Raw genomic sequence first — 27,502 nt, 5'->3', positions numbered from 1 at the left:
AAAAAAAAAAAAAAAAATGTTAGCGCACCTATTGCACCAGGAACTTACTCTAGCCAGCTTTCAATCAATTGAATTCCACAATCATTTTTTAATATACAGGGCAGCACAACATCCTGTTAGGAGAGGCAATCCTTGCTCTCAAAGAGTTGACTATTTCTTTGGGAAATAAGAGGTAAAAGAGGGGAACATCTAAATAAGAATAAAAAGCACATGATTTGTATTAAATGAATGGACCAGAACAAAGTGTTTGTGGGAATTCATAAAACTGATAGATTCATGTGTGCTCAAGCCTTGATCCAAAAGAAAATCCATTACCATCCAGCTGATCCCTGACTCATAGCAGCCTACAAGACAGAGCAGAGCCTCTTCCGATGGCCTTTTAAATCTCTTTTTTCCTTTCTTGTCTTTTAAAGGACCTTTTGCTTCTTCATGTATGATGTGTTTGACATCATCTCACAACTTGTCTGGTCTTTTGTCATTAGAGGTCAAAGTATCAAATTTGTTCTTGAGATGATCTCTCAATTCAGGTGAAATATACTCAAGGTCATACTTTGGCTTTCATGGACTTGTTTTAATTTTCTTCATCTTCAACTTGAATTTGCACATGAGCAATTGATGGTCTGTTCCACAGCCAGCCCCTGCCTTGTTCTGGCTGATGATATTGAACTTCTCCATCATCTCTTTATTGTGGAAAGCAAAGAGGACCTGAAGCATTTACTGATGAATGTCAAAGACTACAGCCTTCAGTATGGAATACACCTCAATATAAAGAAAACAAAAATCCTCACAACTAGACAAATATGCCATGCCATGATAAATGGAGAAAATATTGAAATTGTTAAGGGTTTCATTTTGCTAGAATCTACACTCAATGCCTATCACAATAATCAAGTGACCCATTGCTGCGGAAGACCTCTGGAAAGTGTTAAAAAACAAAGATGTCAATGAGAGGACTAAAGTGCACCAGACCCACATCATGGTATCTTCAATTACCTCGTACAAAAGCTGGAAAATGTAAAATGCAAACACTGGAAAAGAAATACAGATGATTGGATGGATTTGAACTGCAAACCTTATAGTTGGCAGTCAAGTTCTTAATTGTTTGCACCACCCAAGGATTCATGTTATTGTTGTTGTTGTTGTTAAGTGCCATTGAGTTGGTTTCATTTATAGCAACCCTGTATAGGGTTTCCAAGAAGCAGCTGGTAAGTTTGAACCGCTAACCTTGTAATTCAAGCCAACTTTATGGTCGAGTGCTTATCCTACAGTGAAGCTCAACAATTCATGTTGAATTAATGAATAAGTGAGGGGACAATGAATGCCTTTGAATGATGATGTTGATGACAAATACTGACTGACTATACATACCGTGGACTGCCAGAAGGATGAGCCACTGTTTTTGAGGCAGGATAGCCTTATTAAAAATGAGATGTCATCGCACACATTTTGGACATGCTATCTTGAGTGACCAGTCCTTGGAGAAGGAAACCGTGGTTGATAAAGTACAGGGTCAGAGAAAAAGAGGGAAACTGTTAACAAGATGGACTGATGCAGTGGCTGCAACAATGGACTCGAAGGCATCAGTGACGATGAGGATGGCACAGGGCAGGGCACTGTTTTATTCTGTTATACACAGAATCACCAGGTGTCACAACAGGCTCACTGCCACCTAACAACGATAGGATGGAGTAGAATTTCCCTATAGAGTTTCCAAGGCTGTAAATCCTTACTGAAGCAGACTGCCACATCTTCTTTCCTAAGAAGTGGTTGATGGGTTTGAACCACCAACCTTTGGTTAGCAGATGAGCACTTTAACCACTGTGTCACCAGGCCTCCTTGGAGTCATCTTAACACCTTATATTTGGCAGCTAGCCTGAAGTTAAATGACTAGTCCCCACACAAAGATTCCTTTTAAGCAAGAAATTCAGTTACAGTTTCCTGGCACTGAGTCTGCTGCAAGATGGATTTTTCATCAATCAGAAAATTACAGTAACAAAACAAAGCAGAGAAGACTAATACGACATATTAGAGAGGCCTGAAAAAGAAGCCTTTTACCCTGAAGCACTCTGACCGTCAGATGTTACCAGAAAGAGCTGCTGAGTACTGTCAAGAGTACCTTTTCCTACAGCCAAGGTTTATCTCTTTCTGTCACAAGGCAAATACTCTTCTAGGAGTCCTGGGAACTCAGTATTCCCAGGGTGTAATCAGAGCCAGGCCAAGAACTGGTGCTCTGCCTTCAGCTGAAAGTGACTTGTTCCAACTCTCCTCAGAAAAAGCCCTGACAATCTGATTTCCCCAAAGGAGAAGACCTCACCATGTGTTCATGAAGGAGATGGTTTCCTCTTAGTGGTCTGGAATACCAACCTGCCAATGAGAAGCCTCATAGAGCAACGGCAAAGGGTGAGCAGAAGAGGGAAGAAGGTTGGTTCACATCAGCATGCAGGCGGTGTAGGCTACTTGGTATCTCCTCATCAATGTGAGTGATCTGGGCCCACTATGAGTCATGGTACATGTGCATTCAAGGACATGCCTTTGTGGCTGCACACTTTAAAACTAGAGAACATTTGGTATGTATTCTTGTTGTCTCATACACCCTTTTCCAATTTCACAACCCCAGATACACAATGAGAAGAGGGCATTTTCAATGTCACTTCTTTCATGTGATGTTATTGTATGAAAAGCTAATAAATAATTCAGGTTCTACATGACTAAAGGATGATTTGATTGCTACATGTAGAAATTAAGGAACCCTAACAACAAAACTGTTATCTAATACAGTTTACAGCAATATATAGATCATGACTTTGTGCAGATCCAGTAAAATTTGATTATAAAAGTTTACTAATGATTGTAATTATCTTACTTTATACCTTACAATCTTCTTTGTTGTTCTTATTCTTATGTGCCATCAAGTTGGTTCCAACTCATAACAATCTTGTATACAGCTTCTAAGAGAGGCTGTTGGGTTTGAACTTGTTATCAGTCTAGTACTTATCCTACAGTGCCAAACCAGGGCTCTAATTGGCCACCATTAAATAATCGTCTGGAGTTGGCATTTCCCCCTATTTTGTGAAAGAGGCAATCAAGTCTTAGAAGGGTTGAGTGACTTACCCAGGTTCACGTCATGTGAAAGTTGTAGTGCTGGGGTGTGACTTCAGGCTGTGGGCTCTTCACCATGGCACAGTCTGTTTGAAAAGATGATTAAGTTTTAGGCAAATATTATTTCAAAGTCTTGTGATTGAATGGTCTCATTTAAACAGTGGATTAAAAAATACTAACAATCTCTCCACATTTCATCGACTGGGTTTTTAGAATCCTTCTCACATTTATTCTGACATGAATGCTAATACGCTTTCTCTTTGCCTAGAGCGCCCTTTTTTGGTCTTTTAAATGACTGATTCGTGTTTCATTCTATATGAACAACTAGACTTCAACTTTACTACATAAAGCCAAGAAAATCTTATGTTCTAACATTTTATATTGTTAGTGTTATCATTTTTTATATATCCTGTCCCTTCCCCAGACTGTCTTTGTAAATGACTGTGTTGTCAGGTAGTTGAAGGTCAGTTGAAGAATCTAGTCCTATTTGTCACTCAAAGCTTGTGTTCCTTGGGGGGGAAAACAAGCTTTTGAATCTTAGTTTTTATCTCTAGAATACAGCAACCACTACATCAAAGGTGTTGGGAGTATTTTTGACATATTACAAAGTAAAGCACTTTGTAAACATTCAGGCATTATGCAAATCCAAGATCTCATTTGATTGTTGCCTAGAGTTGAGAGTGAAAGAAAGGATGGTTGCCAGCCTGAAGTGACACTAAAATCAGTCATCCCAGGATTGAATTCTCTAACTAATGGATTAGGAGAAAGAGGAGGAGGCAGCTAGCCTCATGAGAGTGACAGAAACACTGGCAACTGAAGAAAAGGCAGACAAGTATGAAGATAGCTTTGCTAATCTTAGAAATGCTATACAAAGTTCTTTTGCAGTTTGGCAGACGATTATTGACAAAGACTCCTCCTAAGGATCCTGAGGCCTAAGGTGTGCCTGACTCAAGCCATGGTATTGTCAGTAACTTCATATGGATGAGAAAGTTGGACAATGAATAACGAAGTTCTTATAAGAATTGATGCCTTTGAGTTACGGTGTTGGAGGCGAATGTTAAAAGAATCATGGACTGCCAAAAGAACAAACAAATCCATGATGGAAGAAGTATAGCCAGGATGCTCCTTAGAAGTCAGGATGACCAGACTTTGTCTCTCATACTTCAGACATACTATCAGGAGGGTCAAGTTACTGGAGAAGGAAATCATGCTTGGTAAAGTGGAGGGTCAGAGAAAACAAGGAAGAACCCCCCACGAGATGGAATAGCACATTGGCAGTAACAATGGGATTAAGCTGAGCAACAATTGTAAGGATGGCGCAGGCCCGGCCACTGTTGAATTCTGTTGTACATAGGGTCACTCTAAGTTAGAACCTACTCCATGGCACCTCAAAACAAACAACCATCCTGGATCCTAACTTTTGGTGAAATGTCACAGATTTCAGCATTCATATCAATAAAGACAGAGAAGACATACTTACTATCTTGCTGATGAAACAAATATGGGCAGTAAGTATATTTAATATAAGAGAACCATGATTCAAAATTAATTTGAATATTGGAACGCTGGGAATTTGTAAGAGACACTTTAATGTGATGATAGGACTCTTAAGAGAAACTGAGAAGAGGGAATCTAAGACAACTGAGAAGCAGGATAGTTAATGACCACCTACATTTAAATACCAGCTCTGCCTCATGTTAGTTGTAACCACCATGGACTAGTTACGAGCTTTGCCGTGCCTTTGTTTTCCTCACCCACTGCAGAGGGTTGTGGTAGTAATTAAATGAATTAATATGGTCAGCTGCTTTGGAAAGCATTTGACACACAGTGAGTTCTACCAAGGACAGATTACCCAGGAAGCAAAGTAAGTATGGACTTACTTGTGCTTACTAATCTCTAATGGATTTAAACTACATCTTTTTTATTTAAAAAAAAAATAATATAAAAAAAAACTCTGGCCAGTTTTATTAAAGAAAAACACTTTTGCATGATTTCTTTTTTACCAGTCTGTTCTGGCATGCTTCTAATGATATCAGAATCACCTGGATCAATGGAAGCCACTGTACAGACTGTAGGATTGTCCACACGCAGTGCCGAACTCAATATTATTGCTTTTGTAGTGGTGGGTACCAATTTTAGCCAACATGGCATAGTAATCCATCTCAGATTTCCTCAAAGCCGGGCAGTTGTTAGTGAGGAGGACCAGTTTCACTTTGCCTTGCCTGATCATCTTCAGAGTCTGCTTGTACCCCAGTATGGATTTCCCACTTTTCATAACAAATTGGAGCCTAGATTTGATAGACTTCGGTGACTTTTTCATCTTCTTTGCAGCCACCATCTTCCTGTCTCAGGTGTGGGACCACCCCTGACCAAGAGCAGCTGCCAAGGTAGCAGGGGAGGGAGAAAGCCACTGCATCTTTAATGCGGTGGAAAACATTTGAAACTCTTCACTACAGATTAATAAGTAAACACAAGTAACATCACACTTATCTGGTTTACTGAGTATTCCATCCCTTTCACAGACTATAAATTTGAAAAGAGACTTTGATTCTTTCATAAGGCGCTATGAGGTTGAGAGAGAGATAGATGCTAGCCACACTTTGTTGTTGTTCTTACATGCAATCGAGTATGTTGTGACTCATAGCAATCCTATTTGTTGTTGTTACTGTTAGGTGCTATTGAGTATGTTCCAACTCAGAGCAACTCTATGCACAACAGAATGAAATATTGTCCAGTTGTGTGCCATCTCACAGTGGTTGCTGCCACTGTGTCAATCTATCTAGTTGGAGGTCTTCTTTTCTGCTGAACTTCAACGTTATCAATCATGATATCATTCTCCATAAACTGGTCCCTCCTGACAACATGTTCAAAGTATGAGAGATGAAGTCTCACCATCCTTGCTTCTTAGGAGCATTCTGGCTGTACTGCTTCCAAGACAGATTTGTTTGTTCTTCTAGCAGTCCATGGTATTTTCAATATTCTTTGACAACACCATACTCAAATGCATTGATTATTTGGTAGTCTTCTGTACTCATGTCCAACTTTCCCATGCATATGAGGTGATTGAAAATATCATGGCTTGGGTTAGACACACCTTAGTCTTCAAAGTGACATCTCTGCTCTTTAACACTTAACAAAAGAGGTATTTTGAAGCAGATTTGCCTAATGCAATATGTTGTTTGATTTCTTGACCACTGCTTCCAGGAGTGTTGATTGTGGATCCAAGCAAAATGAAGTTTTTGACAACTTCAGTCTTTTCTTCATTTAGCAAGATATTATATATTCATTCAGTTGTGACTATTTTTGTTTTCTTTACACTGAGGTGCAACCCATGATGAAGACTTTGGTCTTTGTTAGTATTTTAAATTATCTTTGCATACAGCAAAGTTGTGTCACCACATGTTGCTGTTGTTAAATACCTTTGAGTTGGTTGCAACCCATAGCAACCCTGTATAGGGTTTCTGAGGAGCAGCTTGTGAGCTTGAACCACCAACCTTGTGGTTCAAACCAACTACTTTGTAGTCCAGCACATTAACCCACAGCACCACACCAGGACTCCATGTCACCAGCATACAGCAGGTTATTAATGAGTTTTCCTCCAATCCTGATGCCATGTTCTTCTTCATATAATCCAGTGTCTCAAATTATTTGATCAGCATACAGACTGAAAAAGTATGGTGAAAGAATGCAACCCTGGTACACACCTTTCCTGGTTTTAAACCATTCACCATCCTCTTATTTACTTCTAACCATTGCCTCTTGGTCTACATACAGTTTCCATGAACACAATCAAGTGTTTTGGAATACCTATTCTTCATCATATTATCCAAAGCTTGTTATGATCTAAGCAATCAAAAGCCTCTGCATAGTAAATAAAGCACAAGTAAACATCTTTCTGATATTCTTAGCTCAACATCCATCTGACATCAGCAATCATACCCATTGTTCCACATCCTCTTCTGAATCCGACTTGAATTTCTGGAGCTCCTTATCAACGTACTGCTGCAACTGTTTTTGTAATATCATCAACAAAATTTTATTTGCATGTGATATTAATAATATTGCTCAGTGATTTCCAAATTACTCTGGGCCACCTTTCTTTGAAATAGGCACAAATATGGATCTCTTCCAATTGGTTGGCCAGGTCTTCCAAATTTCTTAGCATAGACAAGTGAGTGCCTTCAGCTCTGTATCAGTTTGTTGAAACATTTCAATTTGTATTCCAACAATTCCTGAAGCCTTGTTTTATGCCAGTGACTTCAGTATAACTTGGACTTCTTCCTTCAATACTATCTTCAGGTCTTTGAACATTTCATAATAATACTTTAGTTTGTCTTCTCAAGCTTCCTGTTGAAATGTACTGTTCAATTCTTTTATTCATTATTTCTTCTAGTCACTTTAGCTTCTCTACATTCAACAGCAAGTTTGAGTCTCTTCTGACATCTATTTAGGTCTTTTATTTCTTTCCTGTTTTTTTAATGACCTTTTGCTTTCTTCATGCATTATTTTCTTGATGTCATCTCACAACTCTTCTTGTTTTCAATCATTAGTATCCTATATATCAACTCAGTTCTTGAGATGGTCTCTAAACTCAGTCGGGATATACTCAGACCATATTTTGGCTCTGTGGCATTATTTTAATTTTCTTCAGTTTCAGCCTGAACTTTCATGTGAGCAGTTGAGGTCTGTTCCACAGTCAGCCCAGCCTTGTTTTGGTTGCTGATACTGAGCTTCTCCATTGTCTCTTCCCACAGATTTAGTCAATTTGATTCCTGTGCATTCTGTTAAGGGCCACTTATTTTTCACCATTTATGTTTTTGGAAAAAGATATTTGCAATAAGTCATTGGTCTTGCAAAATTCTTCAGCAATTTTCTCTCCAAGCCCATATTTTCCAACCACTTTCCTTCCTCTTTGTTTCCAACTTTTGTATTCTAATAGTAATTATCAATGCATCTTTGCATGTTTGATCAATACCAGACTGAGCATGTTGGTAGAATTCTTCAGTTTCATCATCATTGGCTTTAGTGATTGGTGCATAAATTTGAATGATAGTGGTATTAAGTGGTTTTCCTTGTGAGCATATAACTAATATCCTATCACAGATAACATTGTATTTCAAGATAGATCTTGAAATAGTTTTTGATTAATGTGACCATCTTTAATTTTTTTCATCGAATAGTATACCATATGATTATCATACTCAAAATAGTAAATACCAGTCCATTTTGCTAACTAGGATATCAATCTTTATGCATTCCATTTAATTTCTGACAACTTCCAATCTTTCTAGATTCATACTTTGTACATTCCATGTTCTGATTACTAACAGATGTTGGCACCTGTTCAGCAAATGAAGGCCCTGGAAGCTTTGCTCCATCTATGTCATTAAGGTCAACACTACTTTGTGGAGACAACTCTTTCCTAATATTTTGAGTGCCTTCCAACCTGAACAGCTTGTCTTCCAGCATGATATCACACATATGTTCCATTGCTAAACATTCAAAAGTGGTCTGCCTCTCCTTCTTCCTAGTCTGCCTTAGTCTGTAAACGCCATTGAAACCTGTCCATCATGGGTGACCCTGCTGGTATTTAAAATACTGGTGGCATAGCTTCCAGCATCACAACACATAAGCCACCACAGTAGGACAAACTGATAGATGAGTGGTAGAGCCACACCTAGAAGTCTCAATAAAAAAATATATTTTAAGATTACTAATTAATCCCAAGAGGTAGACTAACTCCCTATGTATTCTTTCCAGTATAGACCACAGCTGAGTCATTTTCATACAGAGTTGAATGCCAGGTAAGCCAGACATGACATTTAACTAAAATTTGTTGATTTCTAAATTGCTAACCATGACTCTTATACACTAATCTTTAATCCCATTTCTGGACTTTTACATTAATCTCCAACCTGTGGGCTAAATGACACTTTACATTCCCTCCTGAGATAGGTGAAAGAAAAAAAAAAAAAAAATGAAGACGGCAGTATACACAGTTGGGAGAAAAAACAAATCTCAATAATGCACATGCACGTTATTTACAAACTCTAAAGTACTACATAATTTCTCTCTCTTTTCTCTCCCTTTCTGTAATGTTTGGTGTGGCGCTGTGGGTTAATGAGCTGGGCAGCAAAGTCGATTTGAACTGCAAGGTCAGTAGTTCAAGCTCACCAGTTTCTCCTTGAAAACTCTATAGAGGGTCGCTATGAGTCAGAGCGGACTCGATGGCACTTAACAACAATATATGTTTGATGGACTTCTGGTGTGGCGCTGTAGTATCAACACTGGACTGCGAACCACAAGGTAGACGTTTCAAACCCACCAGCGGTTATTTGGAAACCCTATATGGGGTCGCTATGAGTGGGAACTGACTGCAAGGCACTTGTTGTTGTTACGTACTGTGGAGTCGGTTCCGACTCATAGCGAGCCTGAACAGAGTTTCCGAGGCTGTAAATCTTTACAGGAGCAGAAAGCCTCATCTTTCTCCCGCGAAACAGCTGGTAGTTTCAAACTGCTGACCTTGTGTGGTTCACAGCCCGATTCGTAACCACTATGCTACCAGAGCTCCTTCTATCAGAGGTTACTTACCAATAAATAGTTGGTAAATGATGGTAACTCCATCCTGTGTGTAGCTAAATCCAGACTTTTTAAAAATTGGAATGCAATTAGGATGGGCAGTGTTTTGGAAGGGTCTTTTGTTCCCGGGTGAACAAACCGAGCAGCTGGGGGGTTCTGAGGGGTATGTGTGGCTTTCCACACTGTCCGAAAAGGTTCTGGGAAGAGGTAGACTCTTATTAGGTGCTGTCCAAGTAGGTTCCGACTCAGAGAGACCCCATGAATAATAGATGGAAGCAGTGTGGGGTCCGGCTTCATCACAATCACCGCCATACTTGAACCTACTGTTTGTTGCAGCCACTGTGTCAAGCCATCTCACGGACAGTCTTCGTCATTTTCCCTGGTGACGGAGAATGTGAATAAACTCGACAGGTGAGCTCTGAACTGTGGGAGTCTCCCCACACCGCCCTGGATGTTGTCCCCACGCCGCTGGCCAGGGCATCTCCTAGCACCTCAAACATCTTGAGTGACTTCCTTTAACTAGGGTTTAGATTTCATTCGATGGCTCTCTCCGCCGGGATGAAACTTCCTTAGCACCGCAAGTCGCCCTCCAGGCCATGTGGGGGCGCGGTAGGAAACACAGGACCGTGTGTGGGACCGAAGCCGCACCCCACTGCCGGGTCCGTCGACAAGCCTTACCGGAAGTGACGTTCCTTCCTCACACGTGCTTTCATGCCTGACAGCGGAAGTAGGACACGCCACTGTTTTCTCGTGAAATTGTCTGCGGGTTTCTGATTGTGGACTCCCAGCAGCGGACATGGCGCACTATAATTTCAAGAAGATTATGGTGGTTCCATCCGCCAAGGTAAACGGCTCCGATCTCTCTGTGGATGGTCTTTTCCTCTTGCCCTTCTCTTTGACTGAGCCGCTGAAGAGGACCCAGTGTTGGTGACACGTGTGATTCAGGGCACGGGTTGGAGGGGGCCAGGGGAGCTCTGCCGATTTCTTGATCCGCGTCTCGTGGTGTTTCTGGACACAGCCCGCGGCGCGGGATCCGCGCTCTGGGAAGAGGGACCTGCTGCCCTCCTGGCTGGTTTCTTCTGTAAGCGCTGTGGAGAGGAGTGCAGTACCCTCTTGTCATTTCTAGGCCAGATGCTCTCGAGATCAGGGTCCCTCGCTGTCTTAGGGTCCCTGGTCCCTGGAACAGACGGTTGTAACTTAGTTAATTGGATTGGGTGAGGCTGGATGGTGGTACACGTATCCGAGGAAGGAAGCTCAAGCCGTAAGCCTTCATCCAAGACTCGATTTATCCGAGGCCCTACAAGCCAGACCAAATAAAACGCTGGCTTTCTGATTCAGAGTTCAGCATCGTTTTCCCCTGGCCTCTCAGCAAGTTTTGGTTCATTGCTCTCGTGGCTGAATGCTTTTTTATTTTAAACCCACACTCTTTCACTGTTGGATTTGGGAAACTGTTTGTTTTTCCTGACAACAGAGTAAACACGACCAGGCTAAATTTGTGTAGGATTAGATTTAGCAAGAATGAATCCAAAAAGCGTTGAGTATTAACTAGTTTTCCAAAGTTGAGGCTGTATGTAGTAAATGTTCAGTATGATTTGTGATTGCCTAGATTAAAGCATTAATTAAGGATCGTTTGTTCCTTATGCCCATGCCTCAATGTTGCACAAGAGGGTAGATTTCTAGAAGGAATTACTGACATTGTTAAAACTCGCTGCAGTGCCAACAAGTGCTTGTCGGTGTTTCATTTTCCTCTTCAAGTCTCACAGTAGTTAGCTTGACTTGGAAAGCCTTGTTCAGCATTAGTATTCTTAGATTCAGAACAATTAAATGATCTCATTACTTTTTGTCTACCACATCTCTCTTTTTCTGATAATTTGTGGCAAATCTTGCTGGATTGCAATACTTTGTACGGGTCATACTTTATTTGTATTTTTGACTAAGGTTACTTTCTCAACTGTCTCTCCAGTTGGCTAAATGAATTCTTCACTTCTGTGTAAACATGGCATGCACAAAGTTTTGGCTTTATAAGGAATAGAGCTTTTTGAACCATATGAATTTTGTTCACATGATTGATCTTAGAGACTTTTAAAAACACGTTAGCACAACATCGTATCTTTTGTTATCTAGAGAACAGATAAATTCATGTTTAAAGATGGGTGGTAGTAATTATTTGGTGACTGGACTTAAAGAATGTTGTTGTTTTCTGCCATTGAGTTGTTTCTGACCTATAGTGACCCTGTATAGGGTTTCCAAGAGCAGCTGGTGAGTTTGAACTACCAACCTTTTGGTTAGCAGGCAAGTGTGTTTCCTACAATGCCTCACCAGACCCCGAATTGTTTTAAGTTCCTTCCAGTCGGTTTTGACTCGTAGAGACCCTGACAAAAGGAGAAGCTGGTAAGATTGAACTGCCAACCTTGTAATCCAAACCAGCCTTGAGGTGGAGCACTTATCCTGTGGTGCCAAACCAGGATTAAAGGATAACATCAGGAAAACAGGGATAAAATGCATTCTAAAAGCTCTTCCTGTTCAGGGTTTCTGAGGCTGTAAATCTTTACGGGAGCAGAAAGTCTCATCTTTCTTCTGTGGAGCGGCTGGTAGTTTTGAACTGCTGACTCTAAAAGCTCTTTAGTGAGTGACTGTCATATGTAGGTTATTGTGGTTTCAGAAAGAATAAGATACTGTCCTTGTACTTTTTGAAAGTTCTCTAAACGTAAGTTGACATACTTATGAAAGCTAGTGAATGAAGGAATACAGGTGCATGGATTTGGAGGAACAGAAGAGTGCATTTAGTTATGGTGGATTGGAGAGTCATGGAAAATGTTATGAAGTATGTAACTTTTGAACTGACCTGTAAAGATCAGTAGAATCTACTAGATGGAGAAGGTTGTAGAGAAAAATCTCAAGCACAGAAGTATGGGTGGGGGTGCTTTTTTATGCCCACTCCTGTGTCCCTCACAGTACTTATTTTTGTGACTGCTTGTTTACTTGTCTCTGTACCACTGCACCCTGAATTCCTTAGGCCAGGGGTGGGGAGCCTTTTTGCTGCCAAAATTTGTGACATCATTCACAGGCCATATAAAATTATCAGCTGAAAAATTAGCCTGCTATATTTGGTCAATCATTCAATTAACTCTCTGGTAACGTAGTGGTTACGAGTCAGGCTGCCAACCACAACGTTAGGAGTTCAAAAACTACCAGCAGTTCCACGGGAGAAAAATGAGGCGTTCTGCTCCCTTAAAGATTTACAGCCTCGGAAACCCTGTGCAGGGTCATTATGAGTCTGAACCACGGTACTTAACAACAACAATGATTCCTGGTGTGGCACCATGGGTTAACGCACTGGACTGCAAAGTCAGCTTGAACTACAAGGCTAGTGGTTCAACCTCACCAGCTGCTCCTTGGAAACTATATACTTAGTTGCTATGGGTCAGAACTGACTCAGAGGCACTTAACAACAACACAACAATGATTCCTGGTGTGGCTTTGTGGGTTAATGCAGTCCAGAGTCGGTTTGAGGTTTGAAGGTTTGAGGTTTGAAACCGCAAGGTTGGCAATCAAGCTCACCAGGTGTTCCTAGGAAACCCTATACAGGGTCACTATGAATGGAACTGATTCAAGGACACTTAACAATAATGACAGTGTGATGGCTGGCGTCCTGTTGTGGTGCTTTGGATTAATGTCCTGGGCTGTTAGATTGGATTAAACTGTAAGATCAGTGGTTTGAGCTCACCCATCACTGCTTGGAAACCCTATACAGGGTCTCGGTGAGTTGGAACCGAGTTTACAATAACACTGTGATAGCTGGAACTGTAGTTGCCTTGCCAGGGCCAGACTAAATGATTTTGCATGCCTTACCAACTCTTCGGCACTTAACAACATCTAGGTTTTGGCTCTGAAGGAACACCTTAAATTTATTTTTTCCATACTTTCTTGATGCTATTTGAACTTCCAAAAACTTATGAAGCAATGAAACTTAAATAGTCAAACACTTCAAGCATAAATTAGAAAAAATATTAAAGACAAAACAAACTCTACATTTCCAATTTTTATATCTTTATGTATGAAATTGTTTTTAAGTGCTATTGAGTCAGTTCCAACTCACAGCAACCCTGTATAGGGTTTCCAAAGAGCAGCAGATGGGTTTGAACCGCTGACCTTGTGGTCCAGTGTACTATCTTGCACTACCACACAGAAGAAGATAAATTAAGTTGTATATAAAAGATTAAAGATTTAGTTAACACTAGTAAAAGATACACAATGGTTATGTGCACAGTTGCTAACTGAAATGTTGGTTGGTTCGACTGGCCACTTAGTGGGAGAAAGATGTGGCAGTCTGCTCTGTAAAAAATTGTACAGCCTTGGAGACTCTGGGACAGTTCTAGTCTGTGCTGTAAGGTACCTATGAATTGGAATTGACTTGAGGGCAAGGGAGAATGGATAGCAATAGTAAATGTTTGTTGTTAATATGAGTGGACTTCAGAAAATTATGGGAAAATATAATTAAAAGATAATAGAATTTTTTCATAAACTTTTTGAAGCCCCCTCATACAAATAATACTAGTAATTGTATTAGTCTTTTAAAGTTTTAACTAAGTGGATGAAAAGTATATGTTTTGATACAACTAAGACTTACTTTCTTTAATTATAGGACTTTATTGATCTGACATTATCGAAGACTCAACGAAAGACTCCAACAGTTATTCATAAACATTACCAAATTCATCGCATTAGACATTTTTACATGAGGAAAATCAAATTTACTCAACAGAATTACCATGACAGACTCTCTCAGATTTTAACAGATTTCCCCAAATTGGATGTAAGTGACACTGTGGAAAATTTTTTTTAATGTATGGTGTGTATGCAAGTGTGGTCTTACAAAACCTCCAATTAACCAGTGTTTAAGTAGTTTCGTTCATTAATGTTAGAGAAAATGAGGAACAAAGATAACTGACTTGCCAAAGGAAGTGGTGGAGGTAGGAACAGAATTGAGACTTAAAATTTATTGCTGTTTTTCCTTTACCCCAATCAAAACCCATATAAAAGCCCCCAAAGCTGTCTTATCAGGTTTTCTTTGCAACATTCAGACTTGGAGGAACAAGCTCAAGTTATTTGTAAACTATGGATTATAATTTCATCAATCCTCTGTCAGCTCCTGCTCGTCTGGACTTCATTTCCTCTTCCTTCTTTTGGAGGCTTCTCTTTGCTGGGTCTCAAATGCATGCCTGAGACCTACCAATGTTTGTGATCTTTGCTTGTCATCAGTAAGAAGAAGAAGAAGAAAGCTCACCACTACCATATTTCTTCACATGGGAGCTTAGACTTCTGTATTAAGCCAAATACAAAAAAAACAATGGAGAAAGAGCTAAACTTAATATGCAATTCTGCTGTATATTTGTCTTTTATTTAACTATAGAAAAAGAGCAGAAACTACTTGGCTTATAGTCTGTTAACAGAGTTTAAAACAAAACTTTGAACTTAGTCATGGCTGATGAAATGAAATTGGAACAGACTTGAATTTTTTAAAATTTGTGTGATCAGGAATGATAACCATAGTGGGGGAAATTTCAGGTTGAAGCCCGGGAGTAGGAGACTTGAGAGAGAGAGGCGTGGTGAAGTGAGCGCTTTCAGGAGTCTGATACATGAGACTAAGTTATTTGCAGGACTGTGGAGGGCTGCACTGCTTAAAGAAGTGTGGTGGGCTGCCATCTTTGAGCAAATCCCACAGACAAGCGATTTGGTTGCCTTGCAACATATAAACTTCTCTTGTTTTCTAAGAGGGAGACCGTATTTCTAGCAGGGCTTTCACTGGTAATTTTTATTGTTCTGGTTCACACAAATTTTAAAAATTTGGGTTTGTTCCAGTTTTGTTTTCTTGGCCACGAACTGGGAAAAAGTGACTCAGAGCCCTGGGTTAAAAAATATCCTTGTGTTGTGCTCTTGTGGCTGCAGTGTTCTTACAGGGTTTGAAACGACGATTGGGGTCAGCAATACATTGTTGAACTTAAATTTGTCATTACTCTAAATTTAAACCAAAGGTACGTAAAGGTATAGAGAAATTGTTTTTATATTTCAACATATAATGCCTTATTTTAAAAAAATACAGACATATTTGAAAAGTAAAAATTCCTGCTAGACATCAGTCACTTTATATCTTCTCTAGAGTTTACTGTGGTGTGCTTGGTAAATACTTGTTGAATGAATGTATAATTTCTTAGGAAAAAGTAAGTACCAAAAATACCTGAAGATGTAAAAGAGAAAAAAAAATAATGATTTGATCATAGAAGATACCTGATTTTAGCTAGAAAACAAATTGTGGTTCTTTCCTTTGTGCTAAGTTTCAGCCAGCTCATCTTTGGTATTGATTTTTCTACATTAGAGGTTGTTGTTGTTGTTAAGTGCCATCGAGTTGTTTCCGACCCATGTTGTTGTTGTTGTTACATGCCGTCGAGTCGGTTCCGACCCATAGCGACCCTGTACAGGGTTTCCGAGGGTGTAAATCCTTACGGGAGTAGAAAGCCTCATCTTTCTCCCGCGGAGCAGCTGGTAGTTTCGAACCGCTGACCTTTAGGTTCGCAGCCCGATTCGTAACCACTACGCTACCAGACCCTGTATAGGGTTTCTGAGGAGTGACTGGTGAGCTTGAAATGCTGACCTTGGGCTCAAATTTATTAACAGTCTAGAACTGTTTTTTCAAACTGAGAGTTGGCTGAGAATAATCTTAATGGATGGAGGATTAGATTGCATTATCATTCACTGAATGCTTATTATGTGTTTACTGTTCTAGACAGAAGAGTTCTAGTATGGTACTGTAGGATAAGCACTGGACTGCTAACCTCGAGGTTGGTGGTTCAAACCCACCAGCCACTCCTTGGAAACTTTATACAGGGCTGCTGTGAGTCAGAACTGGCTTAAGAGCAACAACAATTCTAGGCAGAAGGAGTGCAACAGTGAATCAAAAGTCCTTATTCTGGTTCTGGAGTCCTGGTGTGGAGCTGTAGAATACAAGAGGACTTCAAACATTTGTGGGAAAATGGAATTGAAAGACAATGGGATTTTTCCATGAACTTTTTGAATCCCCTTCATATTGGGTGTCAGATGAGGAAAATCAGACTAACAAGTAGGGTAGGGAGTGCCAGTGCAGTGGAATTGTTTGATAAGGGGACGTTGGAACACAGACCTGATGGAAGTGAGCTAGTGCGTTATATGAATACCTGGGGAAATAACATTATAAGCAAAGAAGCAGCCAATGCAAGAAGTCCTGAGGTCAAGAGTATGACGTGTTTGAGGACTAAAGAGACCCAGGTTCTGAATCATAGTCTGTGACAAGAACCCAAGTGGGAGATGGGTTCAGAGAGGTAATGGGGTGTAGGACTTTGAGTTTTATTCTTAAGGAAGTCATGGGAAGGTTTTGAGCACAGTAGTGACATGACATTCTTTGACTTTACCTTTGACTAGCTGCATGAAGAAGTGAAAATTCCATATTTCCGTAAGTGGAAAGAAAATTCCTCTGGGGAACTCTCATATGTGGAGTTGGAGATGTGAGGAGGAACTGGCAAAGGAATTTGAAAGGTGGTTAGTTAGAGAGGAGAGCCACACAGATGAGGGTCCTGGAAGTTGAATAAAATGCTTCAAGGATGGAGTGACCAACCTTCCAGTGCTGGTTAGAGAGCTAGCAAGGTAAAAAAAAAAAAAAACTAAGAATTGGTTATCAGCAAGGTCATTGGTGACTTTGATATGTTTTTATGATAGAGACAAAATTCTGTTTAGAGTTTGGTTCAAGAGATTAGGAGGGAAACAATGGTATCAGTACTCCTTTTCTTAGAGCTTTTCAATACAGCAAGCAAAGAAGTACAGAGAATTTGAGAAATATCATGTTTGTAGATTGGTGGGGACTGTCCAGTAGAGATGGAAGAATTCAACATGAAGCAGATGGGAGGATTTCTGAGTTTTTGAGACTTAAAGGATGTGGTCTAGTGCATTAGTCCCATTAAACAAGAGAAGGAGGATTGGGAAGAGCATGCTGGAGGTTTAAGGAGAGGCAAGGGCGGGAAATTACTCCACAAATACTGTTTACATACAAGGGTGAGAAACTTGGAACAAAATGACAGCTTTGTTTTTTATTTTAGGATATCCATCCATTTTATGCTGATTTGATGAATATTCTCTATGACAAAGATCATTACAAGTTGGCTCTAGGACAAGTAAATATTGCCAAAAATTTAGTGGACAAGTAAGACCTTTTTTAAAAATACTGTCTTTTAAGTTATTTCAAAAGTGGGGAAAACATTTAAGTATTGGGTTTTTTTTGTTGTTTTTAAGTGTTGCCAAAGATTATGTACGTCTTATGAAATACGGAGATTCTCTGTACCGCTGCAAACAGCTGAAACGTGCTGCCCTTGGACGGATGTGTACTATTATCAAAAGACAGAAACAGAGCTTGGAATACTTGGAGCAAGGTATTAATTAGACATAAGCAAAAATGGTTTTTAGTATACTCTATAACCACCACCACAGTAAGATGTTTGGAGCCCTGGTATGGCGCTGTAGGATAAGCACTGAACTGCTAACTGCAAGGTCGATAGTTCAAACCCACCAACTACTCCTCAGAAAGCCCATTCAGGGTCGCTATGAGTCAGAGCCGACTCAATGGCACTTAGCAACAACAGTAAGACACTTGATCCTTGCTGAGAATTTTTTTTTTTTTCCTTTTGAAGTCCTGATGGAAGAAGTTACACCTTTGTACATTTGCATCCTAATTGTTTTTTCTTTTTTTTTTAGTTTAAAATATTTTATTGTGGTAAACATTTGTTCTTAGGTGCCTTCAAGTTGGTACCAACTCATAGTGACATACAACATAAAATTTGTCATTTTGACCATTTTTACATAAAAATGTATCACTTAGTCTGGCAATTCCTTGAATAAATAATTCATTGCAGTTAATTATATTCAGTATTGGACAACTATCACCGCTGTTTTCAGAACTCTTTTATCCCAAACAAACTTTGTACCTATTATGCAATAACACCCCATTTTCCTCACTCCTGTTCTCCTCTAAGCTACTTTCCATCTCTATAAACGTGTCATAGTACATTTTAGGTAAGTGAGCTCATACCATATTCTTTTGTTTTTGGTTTGTTTCACTTAGCATAAAGTATTCAAAGTTCATCCATGTCGTAATACAGAGGAATGGAAATGCATGGTCATGTGCTAATTCCACTCCTTTGTATTAGAATCAGAAGACTTGAAAGCAAGGATTCAAGCATATTTGTGCACCACTACTGCAACATTGGAGTCCTGGTGTGGTGCTGTAAGATAAGCACTGGATCTCAAGGTGGATTTGAACTGCAAGGTCAACGGTTCAAACTTAACAGCCGCTCCTCAGAAATCCTCTGTAGGGTCGCAACTGACTTGAGAACATTTAACAACAACCACAACATACATATTATTCAGAAGGACTGCCTTTGACCTATTGAATCAGAATAGTAGGTTTGGTGGTGGCTGTTAAGTGCCATCAAGTCAGTTCTGATTCATAGTGACCCTGTATAGAGTTTCCAAGGACCACTTACCTTGTGGTTAGCAGTCCAGTGCTTATCCTGCAGCTGCACACCAGGACTCCATAGGTTTGGTTTGTTATTGTTAGATCCCAATGAGTCAGTTCCAACTCACAGTCACCCTGTGTAGGGTTTACAAATAACAGCTGGTGGGTTTGAACTACCAACCTTGCTGTTAGCAGGCCAGTGCTTATCCTACAGCGCCACACCAGGACTTCAACAGGTTTGATAGGGACTAGGAAAAGAAACCCGAGTGTTAGAGTGGTTAAGTGTTCGGCTTCTAAACACAAGGTGGCGATTCAAACCTACTAGTAGCTTTATGGGAGAAAAAAACCTGGCGGTCAGCTCTCATAAAGATTTCAGCTGATGGGGCAGTTTTAGTATCTTACAGTGTGACTGTGAGTTGTAATTACTTCAACGGCACACAGCAACAAGGACCTAGAAATGTGTTTCTCTGATACACTCTGATTTGGGAAACCTTATTCTGCATTCCAGAGTCCTGTTGTGGTGCTTTGGGTTAACGTGCTGGATTGCAAAGTCAGTTTGAACCTCAAGGTTGGTGGTTCAAGCTCACCAGCCGCTCCTCAGAAACCTTTTTACAGGGTCGCTATGGGTCGGAATCGACTTGACAACACTTAACAACAACAACAACATTCTGTATACCATGTTGATTTTCAGCTAATCCTATTTTCATTAGCTTGTATTTTCTCCATTTTATAACCAGTGTGGAAAGAATTAATACAACTATGGGCCAGGAGTAGTCCTGGTGTTGCACTGTAAGATAAGCACTGGACTGTTAACCAAAGGTTGTCAATTCAAACCCGCCATCTACATGCAGAAATCTTATACAAGGTCACTATGAGGCAGAACTGACTCTACAGCACTTAATGATAACAACATGGACCTGGAATATAATTAATTCTAAAGGAATATTTTAAGCTCATCTTTACCTGAGTCTCTTAAGTTTTCTTATAAAACTAAAGACATGAATTTAAACTTTTCATAGTGCGTCAGCATTTATCCCGTTTGCCAACCATTGATCCGAATACCAGAACTCTGCTTTTGTGTGGGTACCCAAATGTTGGAAAATCCAGTTTCATCAATAAGGTTTGTCAGAGTTTTGTTTTGTTTTGTTTCTTGTAACTTTTTATTGTGAATTGAGTGAAGGTTTATAGACATGATCATCAATTTTACATTCAATAAATCATATACTTTGTTTCATCTCATTGATTGTAATTCCATCCTGCTTAGGTTGGTTAAAGCTGGGTGTTGGGGATTTAGAATGATTTAGGTAATATTTTTGGCACTTTGCATTATCCTAATCTACAGTAGAATTGTACTGAAAGTATTTGATTTAGGCAGGATTGGCTATTTTTCTGAACTTAAATTTATATTGTTGTTGTTAAGTGCCGTCGAGTTGACTCCGACCCATAGCGACCCTGTATAGGGTTTCCGAGGAGCAACTGGTGAACTTGAACTGTCATTCTTGCGGTTCAAATGGCTTTGCAGTCTGACGCATTAACCCACAGCGCCACATTTTATTTTTGTTCTTGTGTATGTCATAAATGTCTAAGGAATTTGAGATATTTAAATATCATTATTTCAAAGTAGAGAGCTTTTCAAAGTATATGTTAACCCAGCATGTTATGGGAATGTTTTGCAGACTGCACTTACTGGGTTGGAGTCTCCCAGTCTAAAGGTGTTTATTGGTTGATTTGTTATGTTGGTTGCTATTTTAACTTTCACTTAAACTATTTGGTCCACTATAGTGGTAAGCTGCCTAGTCATGCACTGTTTCCCTCAGGGAGTTCATTCGTAATTGGGATGTGGAGAAAATGGAAGCTTGTGCATTAATATTTAAGTAATTCAATAATTTCTGGCTTTGGGACAATTTTGCAGAGCTTAGGGGGCCTGAAAGGAGTAGATTCAGAATCTGAAATGTGGGCTCAAAACCAACAATAGCACAGGTACCAAAATACTGTGTAATGCCAAGAAGACTAGCTTTTAGGCAGATTTATGCATTTTTATTTGATCTGAAAGTTGCCATGACATGGTGATAAGCCATGTCTGTGGTATCAAGTCTTTTAAATACATTTTCAAATAACATTTGAGCATATTGAGAACCTACCATACCGGGATAGTGTTGTGTAGTCTAATAGAGTAGCCACCCACCCATGTAGGTTTTTCATTTTTAATTAGTTAAAATTAAAAATTCCGTTTCTCAGTCACACTACCACTTATCAAGAGTTCATTAGCAACACGTGGCTAATGGTGGATTATGCAGGTTTGGAACATCTCCATTATAGAAAATTCTATTGGATGTTGCTAGGATAGTAGTATACGAACTGGGAGAATTAGGAGAGAAGGGTTTCTGAGTTTTAGTTATGGACAATGATGGATGCCCTCTGAATGATTCATGTTCTTGTATGGGACAGGTGGTATGAGGAAAACAGAAATAATCTACTTGTAAAAGTTTGGTAACTCCTTTTTAACACAGTTTAATTCTATGAGGTCTCTCTCTTTTTTTTTTTTTCCTCCTACCAAAAAATATGAGTTGATAATATAACATGTAGGTGTTTGAAAGAAAACAAAAAGTTGATTTTTTTAAAGATGTAAAACTTATTGGGATTATTGAAATTTTGGTTTTTATGTTTTAAGGTGACAAGAGCCGATGTGGATGTTCAGCCTTATGCCTTTACAACTAAATCTTTGTTTGTTGGGCACATGGATTATAAGTATCTTCGTTGGCAGGTGAGAGTTCTTGCCTTTAGGAAGGATACAAGCCTTTTAATTAATAGAATTGTGTTTTGATGATTTCTGAAGAGATGTGTCCACTTTATAAGTGTACCTAGTCAGTACCAACCTACAGTGACCCTGTATAGAGTTTCTGAGGAGTGACTGATGAGCTTGAACCACCGACCTTGCGGTTCAAATCGACTTTGCAGTCCAGCATATTAACCCACAGAGCTGATCTGTATTTTACTGACTGATTTGTCTGGTCTGGTGTGGCTGTGTGAATACTTCCTGGATGTGTACTGGGCAAGAAGTGTGTAAACAAGTATGCTTTCGAATGATGAAGTGTGGTTTGTAGGTGGTGGACACTCCAGGAATTTTGGACCATCCTCTGGAGGACCGGAACACCATTGAGATGCAGGCCATCACGGCCCTGGCCCACCTACGTGCCGCTGTCCTGTATGTAATGGATCTGTCTGAGCAGTGTGGGCATGGATTAAAGGAGCAACTCGAACTCTTCCAAAACATTAAGCCTCTCTTTATCAATAAGGTAAGAGTGATAGCTAGTGCTTCAGTTTATATACTACACTAGGAAGATAATAATTTTCTTCTTCTTCTTCCTTGCTAGCCACTTATAGTTGTAGCAAACAAATGTGATGTGAAGAGAATAGCTGAACTTTGTGAAGACGATCAGGTAAATCACTTAAATTGTTTTGTAAGAATTTCATTGCTATTTACTTATTAATTCCAGATCTCATTCTTAGACAAAAGTATAGAAGGAATGTTCGTAATCTACAGTTTTTCATTTTACAGTTAACATAACGGCTTTGTTGTAGTGCCACATTAGGTTTAGGCATGTTCAAGCCCCAGTTTTACCACTTACTAGTTGTATGATAGGGAAGTTAGTTAACGTCTACGGATCTCAGTTTCTTTGCATAAAAAATGGAGGGCACTACCTATATGATAGTGTTTGGGGGAAGATTTTATGAAATTGGAAAACGCCTAGGTAATGGTAGCTAGTAAACTGTTACTCAGGAGCCCTCGTGGCATGGTGGTTAAGCTCTTAGCTGCTAACTGAAAGTTTGGTGGTTTAAACCCATCCGTCTCTTTTGGAAACAGACCTGGCTGTTAGGTCCCCTAAAGATTACAGCCAAGAAAACCCCATTGGGCTGTTCTTTGTCACATAGGATTGCTGTGAGTTGGAACTGACTTGACAGAACTTAAATCAGCCTCAAATTAGTATTTAGTTAGTAATTTATACTGCTGCTTTTTTTTTTTTTCTTCTGTCAAAAGTTCTGGTGGCACAGAAGTTAAACACTGTGGCTAACCAGAAGGTTGATGGTTTGAGCCCACCAGCTGTTCCATGGGAGAAACTTGTGACAATTGGCTTCCTTAAAAATTACAGCCTTGGAAACCCCATGGGGCAGTTCTGCTGTGTCCTATATAGGGTTACTGTTAGTCAGAATAGACCCGATAGTAACAGGCAACTTTATCAAAGCAGTGCTGGAAAGTTGATATTAACCTCTTTACATGTGGCAAGTGTTTATCATGTGCACTGTGTCACTCACGGTCACATTTCTAAATTGGCAAGTTAACCCCCTGTAATAGTGGAAATAGTTCTTGTTCAGAAGCAATTTAAATAAACATGATAGGATTGGTCACACTGCACCTAATGCATAATCAGAAGTAGACTTAGATGTAAATTTCACATTGTGTTAATCTTGATAAAAGAACATACATTCTCTTAGAATCCAAAGTGTCTACATTCATAAATATTTTTCTAATGTTTTCTAAAAACATAACATTACAAACTTTGTATAATCTTGAATTTACCTAAATTTTTCTCTTGGAGGGTGAGATTTTACAGAACCTTGGAATTTGTTGTAGTCTGTTTTGATGCTCCTAATGATTTGTATTTTATTAATCATGGAAGAATACAGAAAACCAAAAACAACCTTTTAAGAGATTTCTGTTCTTCAAAAGAGTTTAAAATGACAGGCATTGAACAATAAGCATTTGCAGTATCCTTTTGAGAAACAGTAAATAAATAATGCATTTCTTAATTTTCCTTTGTGTTCCCAGAAAATATTTGTAGATTTGCAGACCGAAGGATTTCCTGTAATAGAGACCAGCACTCTGACTGAGGAAGGTGTTATTAAGGTTAAGACAGAGGTCAGTGCTTCCTTGATGCCAGAGATCAATACTTGTACTGTCTCTCTCTTGTTTCAGAACCATCAGTCATGGGAAATCACCATGTCTTTCTAGGTAGTGGCAGTACTGTGAATGCTCATACTAACCAGTTAGTGCACTGGTGAATAAGGTGCTGTTTGAGCCCCTTCACTAGGGCTTCTCCCTCAGCCCCGGCACAATGATGGGACTTTGAAGAGATAGCTTATGTTAGGGTTGAATTGTATCCCCCTAAAATCCTGGTGTGGTGCTGTAGTATAAGCATTGCACTGCTAACCCCAAGGTTGGCAGTCCAAACCCACTAGCAGTTCCTTGGATACGCTGTACAGAGTGGCTTTGAGTCAGTACCTACTTGATGACACTTAATAACAGCAACAAAGTATGTATTGTGATTCTTTACCTTTAGGCTTGTGCATGGAATCTTGATGTGGCTCTATAGGATAAGCACTAAATTGCTAACCACAAGGTCGACAGTTCAGACCCACAAGCTACTCTCACTATAAGTCAAAACTGACTTTGCAACACTTAGCAACAACATATTTGTGCATGTAATCAAGCCTTTTTGAGAATAAGGTCTTCTTACAGCGATGAAGCCGTATCAGTGTAGGATGTATCATAAGCCTCACCTTTGAGACCTAAACCGAGCTGATTTAGACAGGGATCAGGGATGGAGAGACTAGACACGGTGCCCCATGAACACTACCTTGGAGCCCAAGAATAAGCTTTCCACAGAGCCAGCTTCCCCGGAAGCTCCCTGGATTCAGATTTTTAGCCTCCTAAACTATGGGAGTCCTGGTATGGTGCTACAGGTCAATGAACTGGACTGCAGGGTCATGGTTCAAGCTCACCAGTTGCTCCTTGGAAACCCTGTACAAGGTTGCTATGAGTCGGAACTGATTCAATGACATTTAACAACAACGAAATACGGGAATCTTGGTGTGGCACTGTAGGATAAACACTGAACAGGTAACCGTAAAAAAGTTGGCAGCTCAGACTCACCAACTGCTCTCAAAATAGTATATAGGATTGCTTTGAGTCAGAAGTGACTTGAGGGCACACAACAACAAGCTACGAGGTGGGGGGTACAGTGGCTCTGTAGGATAAGTCCTGGACTGCAAACGCAAGCTGTACAATGGGGTAAATGAGATTTTCTGCAGAAACCCTATGCAGGGTTGCTATGAGTCAGAACTGACTAGACAGCATTTAACAACAAAAATTAGGAGGAAATAAATTTGTTTGTTAAAGCCACCTACATATTTGTGGCATTTCTGTGGAGCCCTGGTGTAGGATAAGCTCTGGACTTGCTAACCACAAGCTTGGTATTTCAAAACCCACAGCCACTCCTCAGGAAAAAGATGAGGCTTTCTGCTCCCATAAAGATTTACCACCTCAGAAACTCGTTACAGAGTTGCTATGTGTGGAAACTGACTCAAGGACACCTAATAACAAACATCAGATAATTAAGACTGTTTATAATTCCAACCATAGGTCATTTTAACTTATGTGACTACCTATACCTCTTGGCCTACTAGCATTTCTGTAGAAGCTATTGTTAAAAGTGCATTTATGGAACCTGTTATGAAGCAGAAGGGGAAAAAATAGAATGAAAAGTAGGAACAGCTCGGGGGAAACCGGTTTTTGTTAAGATTTTAATGTTGTAACCTTCATTATGTTATTTTCCCTGAAATAAAGATCAACTTTGATGTTGCTGAAAGAGTTCTGGTAGCATAGTGGTTACTAATCGAGCTGCTAACCTCAGGGTCAGCGGGAGAAAGATGAGGCTTTCTAAAGATTTACAGCCTTAGAAAACTTGTACAGGGTCACTATGAGTCAGAACTGACTTCCACGGCACATAATAACAGTAGCACATGATGTTATTGATTTTACTAGGAGGTTAGTTTCTCAAGTTATAGACATGAAGTGAAAATGGCATAAAGTTAAAAATATTTTTTAAAGGCAGACCCAGGACACAGAGTCCGGAAGAGGGTCTTGAATGTTGGAAGGAAGATTCAGAATAGGGTGTGGGAGTAGGTTAAAGGTGAATTTTGCCATTGAACTTACTCAGAATTTTGTCTAAGGATGGCCCTCAGCCTGAAAAAGAGAACAAAGCTTCTTCCTCTTTATATGAGTGCTACAGAATTAGTGAGACTTTTTGAGCGGTACCTGAGAGTGCAGCTTCCGTATGTTGGGAATTAATAAGGGAAACACCCAAGTCTCAGAGATGCACACAAACCGATCTTTGAATCATAATCTTCTGGTTAGCTGGGACTCTGATTCTTGATTCGTTTCTGTTTAACCAGTGACTGTAGTACTGTGCCTTTTTGAATTTGTGTCCTTTGTTTTATACATTACTAGGCCTGTGATAGGCTATTGGCTCATCGAGTTGAAACCAAAATGAAAGGCAATAAAGTGAATGAGGTGCTGAACAGATTGCATTTAGCTGTACCAAACAAAAGAGATGATAAGGTAAGACCACCCTTTCAAAATACCTCTGAAATAAGATCTTTGCGTTACTGGTACAGAATCAATATGTGCTATTTGCATGTTTTTGTCTCAGTGGTTACAAATCCAGTTAAGCACTAATACACACATGGATTTTATAAATGGCTTTAAGTCTTTACTCATAATGGAAATTATACATGTATGTGATAGAGAATTGAAAAGATAAGCAAGAGTATAAAGTGTTAAATTTAAAATCTGCAGTCACTTCCTGTCAGTTACTGTTAATTCTGCCTTGTTTATCCTTCCTCAACTTTGTATGAGAGATACAGAGATAGCTGCCAACTCATGGCAGCCTTTGTACAAAAAAACCGAAACATTGTCTGCACCAGCGTCATCATCCCAGCTGGCATGTTTGAGCCCATCGTGGCAACTATTGTGCCCCTCATCCCACTGTGGCTCTCCCGTTCCTTCTCCCTGACCCTCTGCTCCACCAGACATCATATGATTCATGCTTCTTGATGGTGTGTCCAAAGCAAGCACATTGGAAACTGTCCTATACTACCTAAAGCTAATCTTTGGAAGTACAGTGTCAGGCCTTTCTTCCTACTCTTAATCTCTAAGTTCTGTTAAACTCTTTCCACCTGGTGAGATTGATTTTTTTTTTTTTTTTTGATACAAAAATGTATTACATTCTCTCAAAGTTTGCATTTTGCTTCATGTACTCATCTCTACATTAGCACATGAACACCAATTCATTCCTTTTCCTGCATGTTTTATGTTGGTACTACAATCAAGGAGTCCTCATCATTTCTAATTTCTTGCCTTGACAAACAACTGGAGGTGCACATCTTCATATTATTGTTGTTAGGTGCCGTTGAGTTGGTTCTGACTCATAGAGACCCTGTATAGGG

The 27,502-nt window shown here is 39.7% G+C and overlaps 1 protein-coding gene across 2 annotated transcripts in view; it reads left to right on the top strand.

Moving 5' to 3' along the window:
• The first annotated feature begins 10,469 nt into the window (after window positions 1-10,469).
• GTPBP4 (GTP binding protein 4) overlaps window positions 10,470-27,502 on the top strand; it is a 28,203-nt gene continuing 11,170 nt past the window's right edge. The window contains exons 1-10 of one of the 2 annotated variants that reach the window (XM_006874418.1): window positions 10,470-10,522; window positions 14,324-14,494; window positions 17,805-17,908; window positions 17,998-18,134; window positions 20,236-20,336; window positions 21,888-21,980; window positions 22,321-22,512; window positions 22,591-22,656; window positions 24,045-24,134; window positions 26,505-26,615. In XM_006874418.1, coding sequence (XP_006874480.1) covers window positions 10,475-10,522; window positions 14,324-14,494; window positions 17,805-17,908; window positions 17,998-18,134; window positions 20,236-20,336; window positions 21,888-21,980; window positions 22,321-22,512; window positions 22,591-22,656; window positions 24,045-24,134; window positions 26,505-26,615 — 1,113 coding nt within the window. In that variant the 5' untranslated portion in view covers window positions 10,470-10,474. The remainder of the gene's footprint in view (window positions 10,523-14,323; window positions 14,495-17,804; window positions 17,909-17,997; window positions 18,135-20,235; window positions 20,337-21,887; window positions 21,981-22,320; window positions 22,513-22,590; window positions 22,657-24,044; window positions 24,135-26,504; window positions 26,616-27,502) is intronic. The other variant, XM_006874419.1, reaches the window with a different exon arrangement.

This window comes from Chrysochloris asiatica, unplaced genomic scaffold (genome assembly GCF_000296735.1).
Source record: "Chrysochloris asiatica unplaced genomic scaffold, ChrAsi1.0 scaffold00276, whole genome shotgun sequence".
NCBI classification, from domain to species: domain Eukaryota; kingdom Metazoa; phylum Chordata; class Mammalia; order Afrosoricida; family Chrysochloridae; genus Chrysochloris; species Chrysochloris asiatica.
This window is presented reverse-complemented; position numbering and strand designations above follow the sequence as displayed.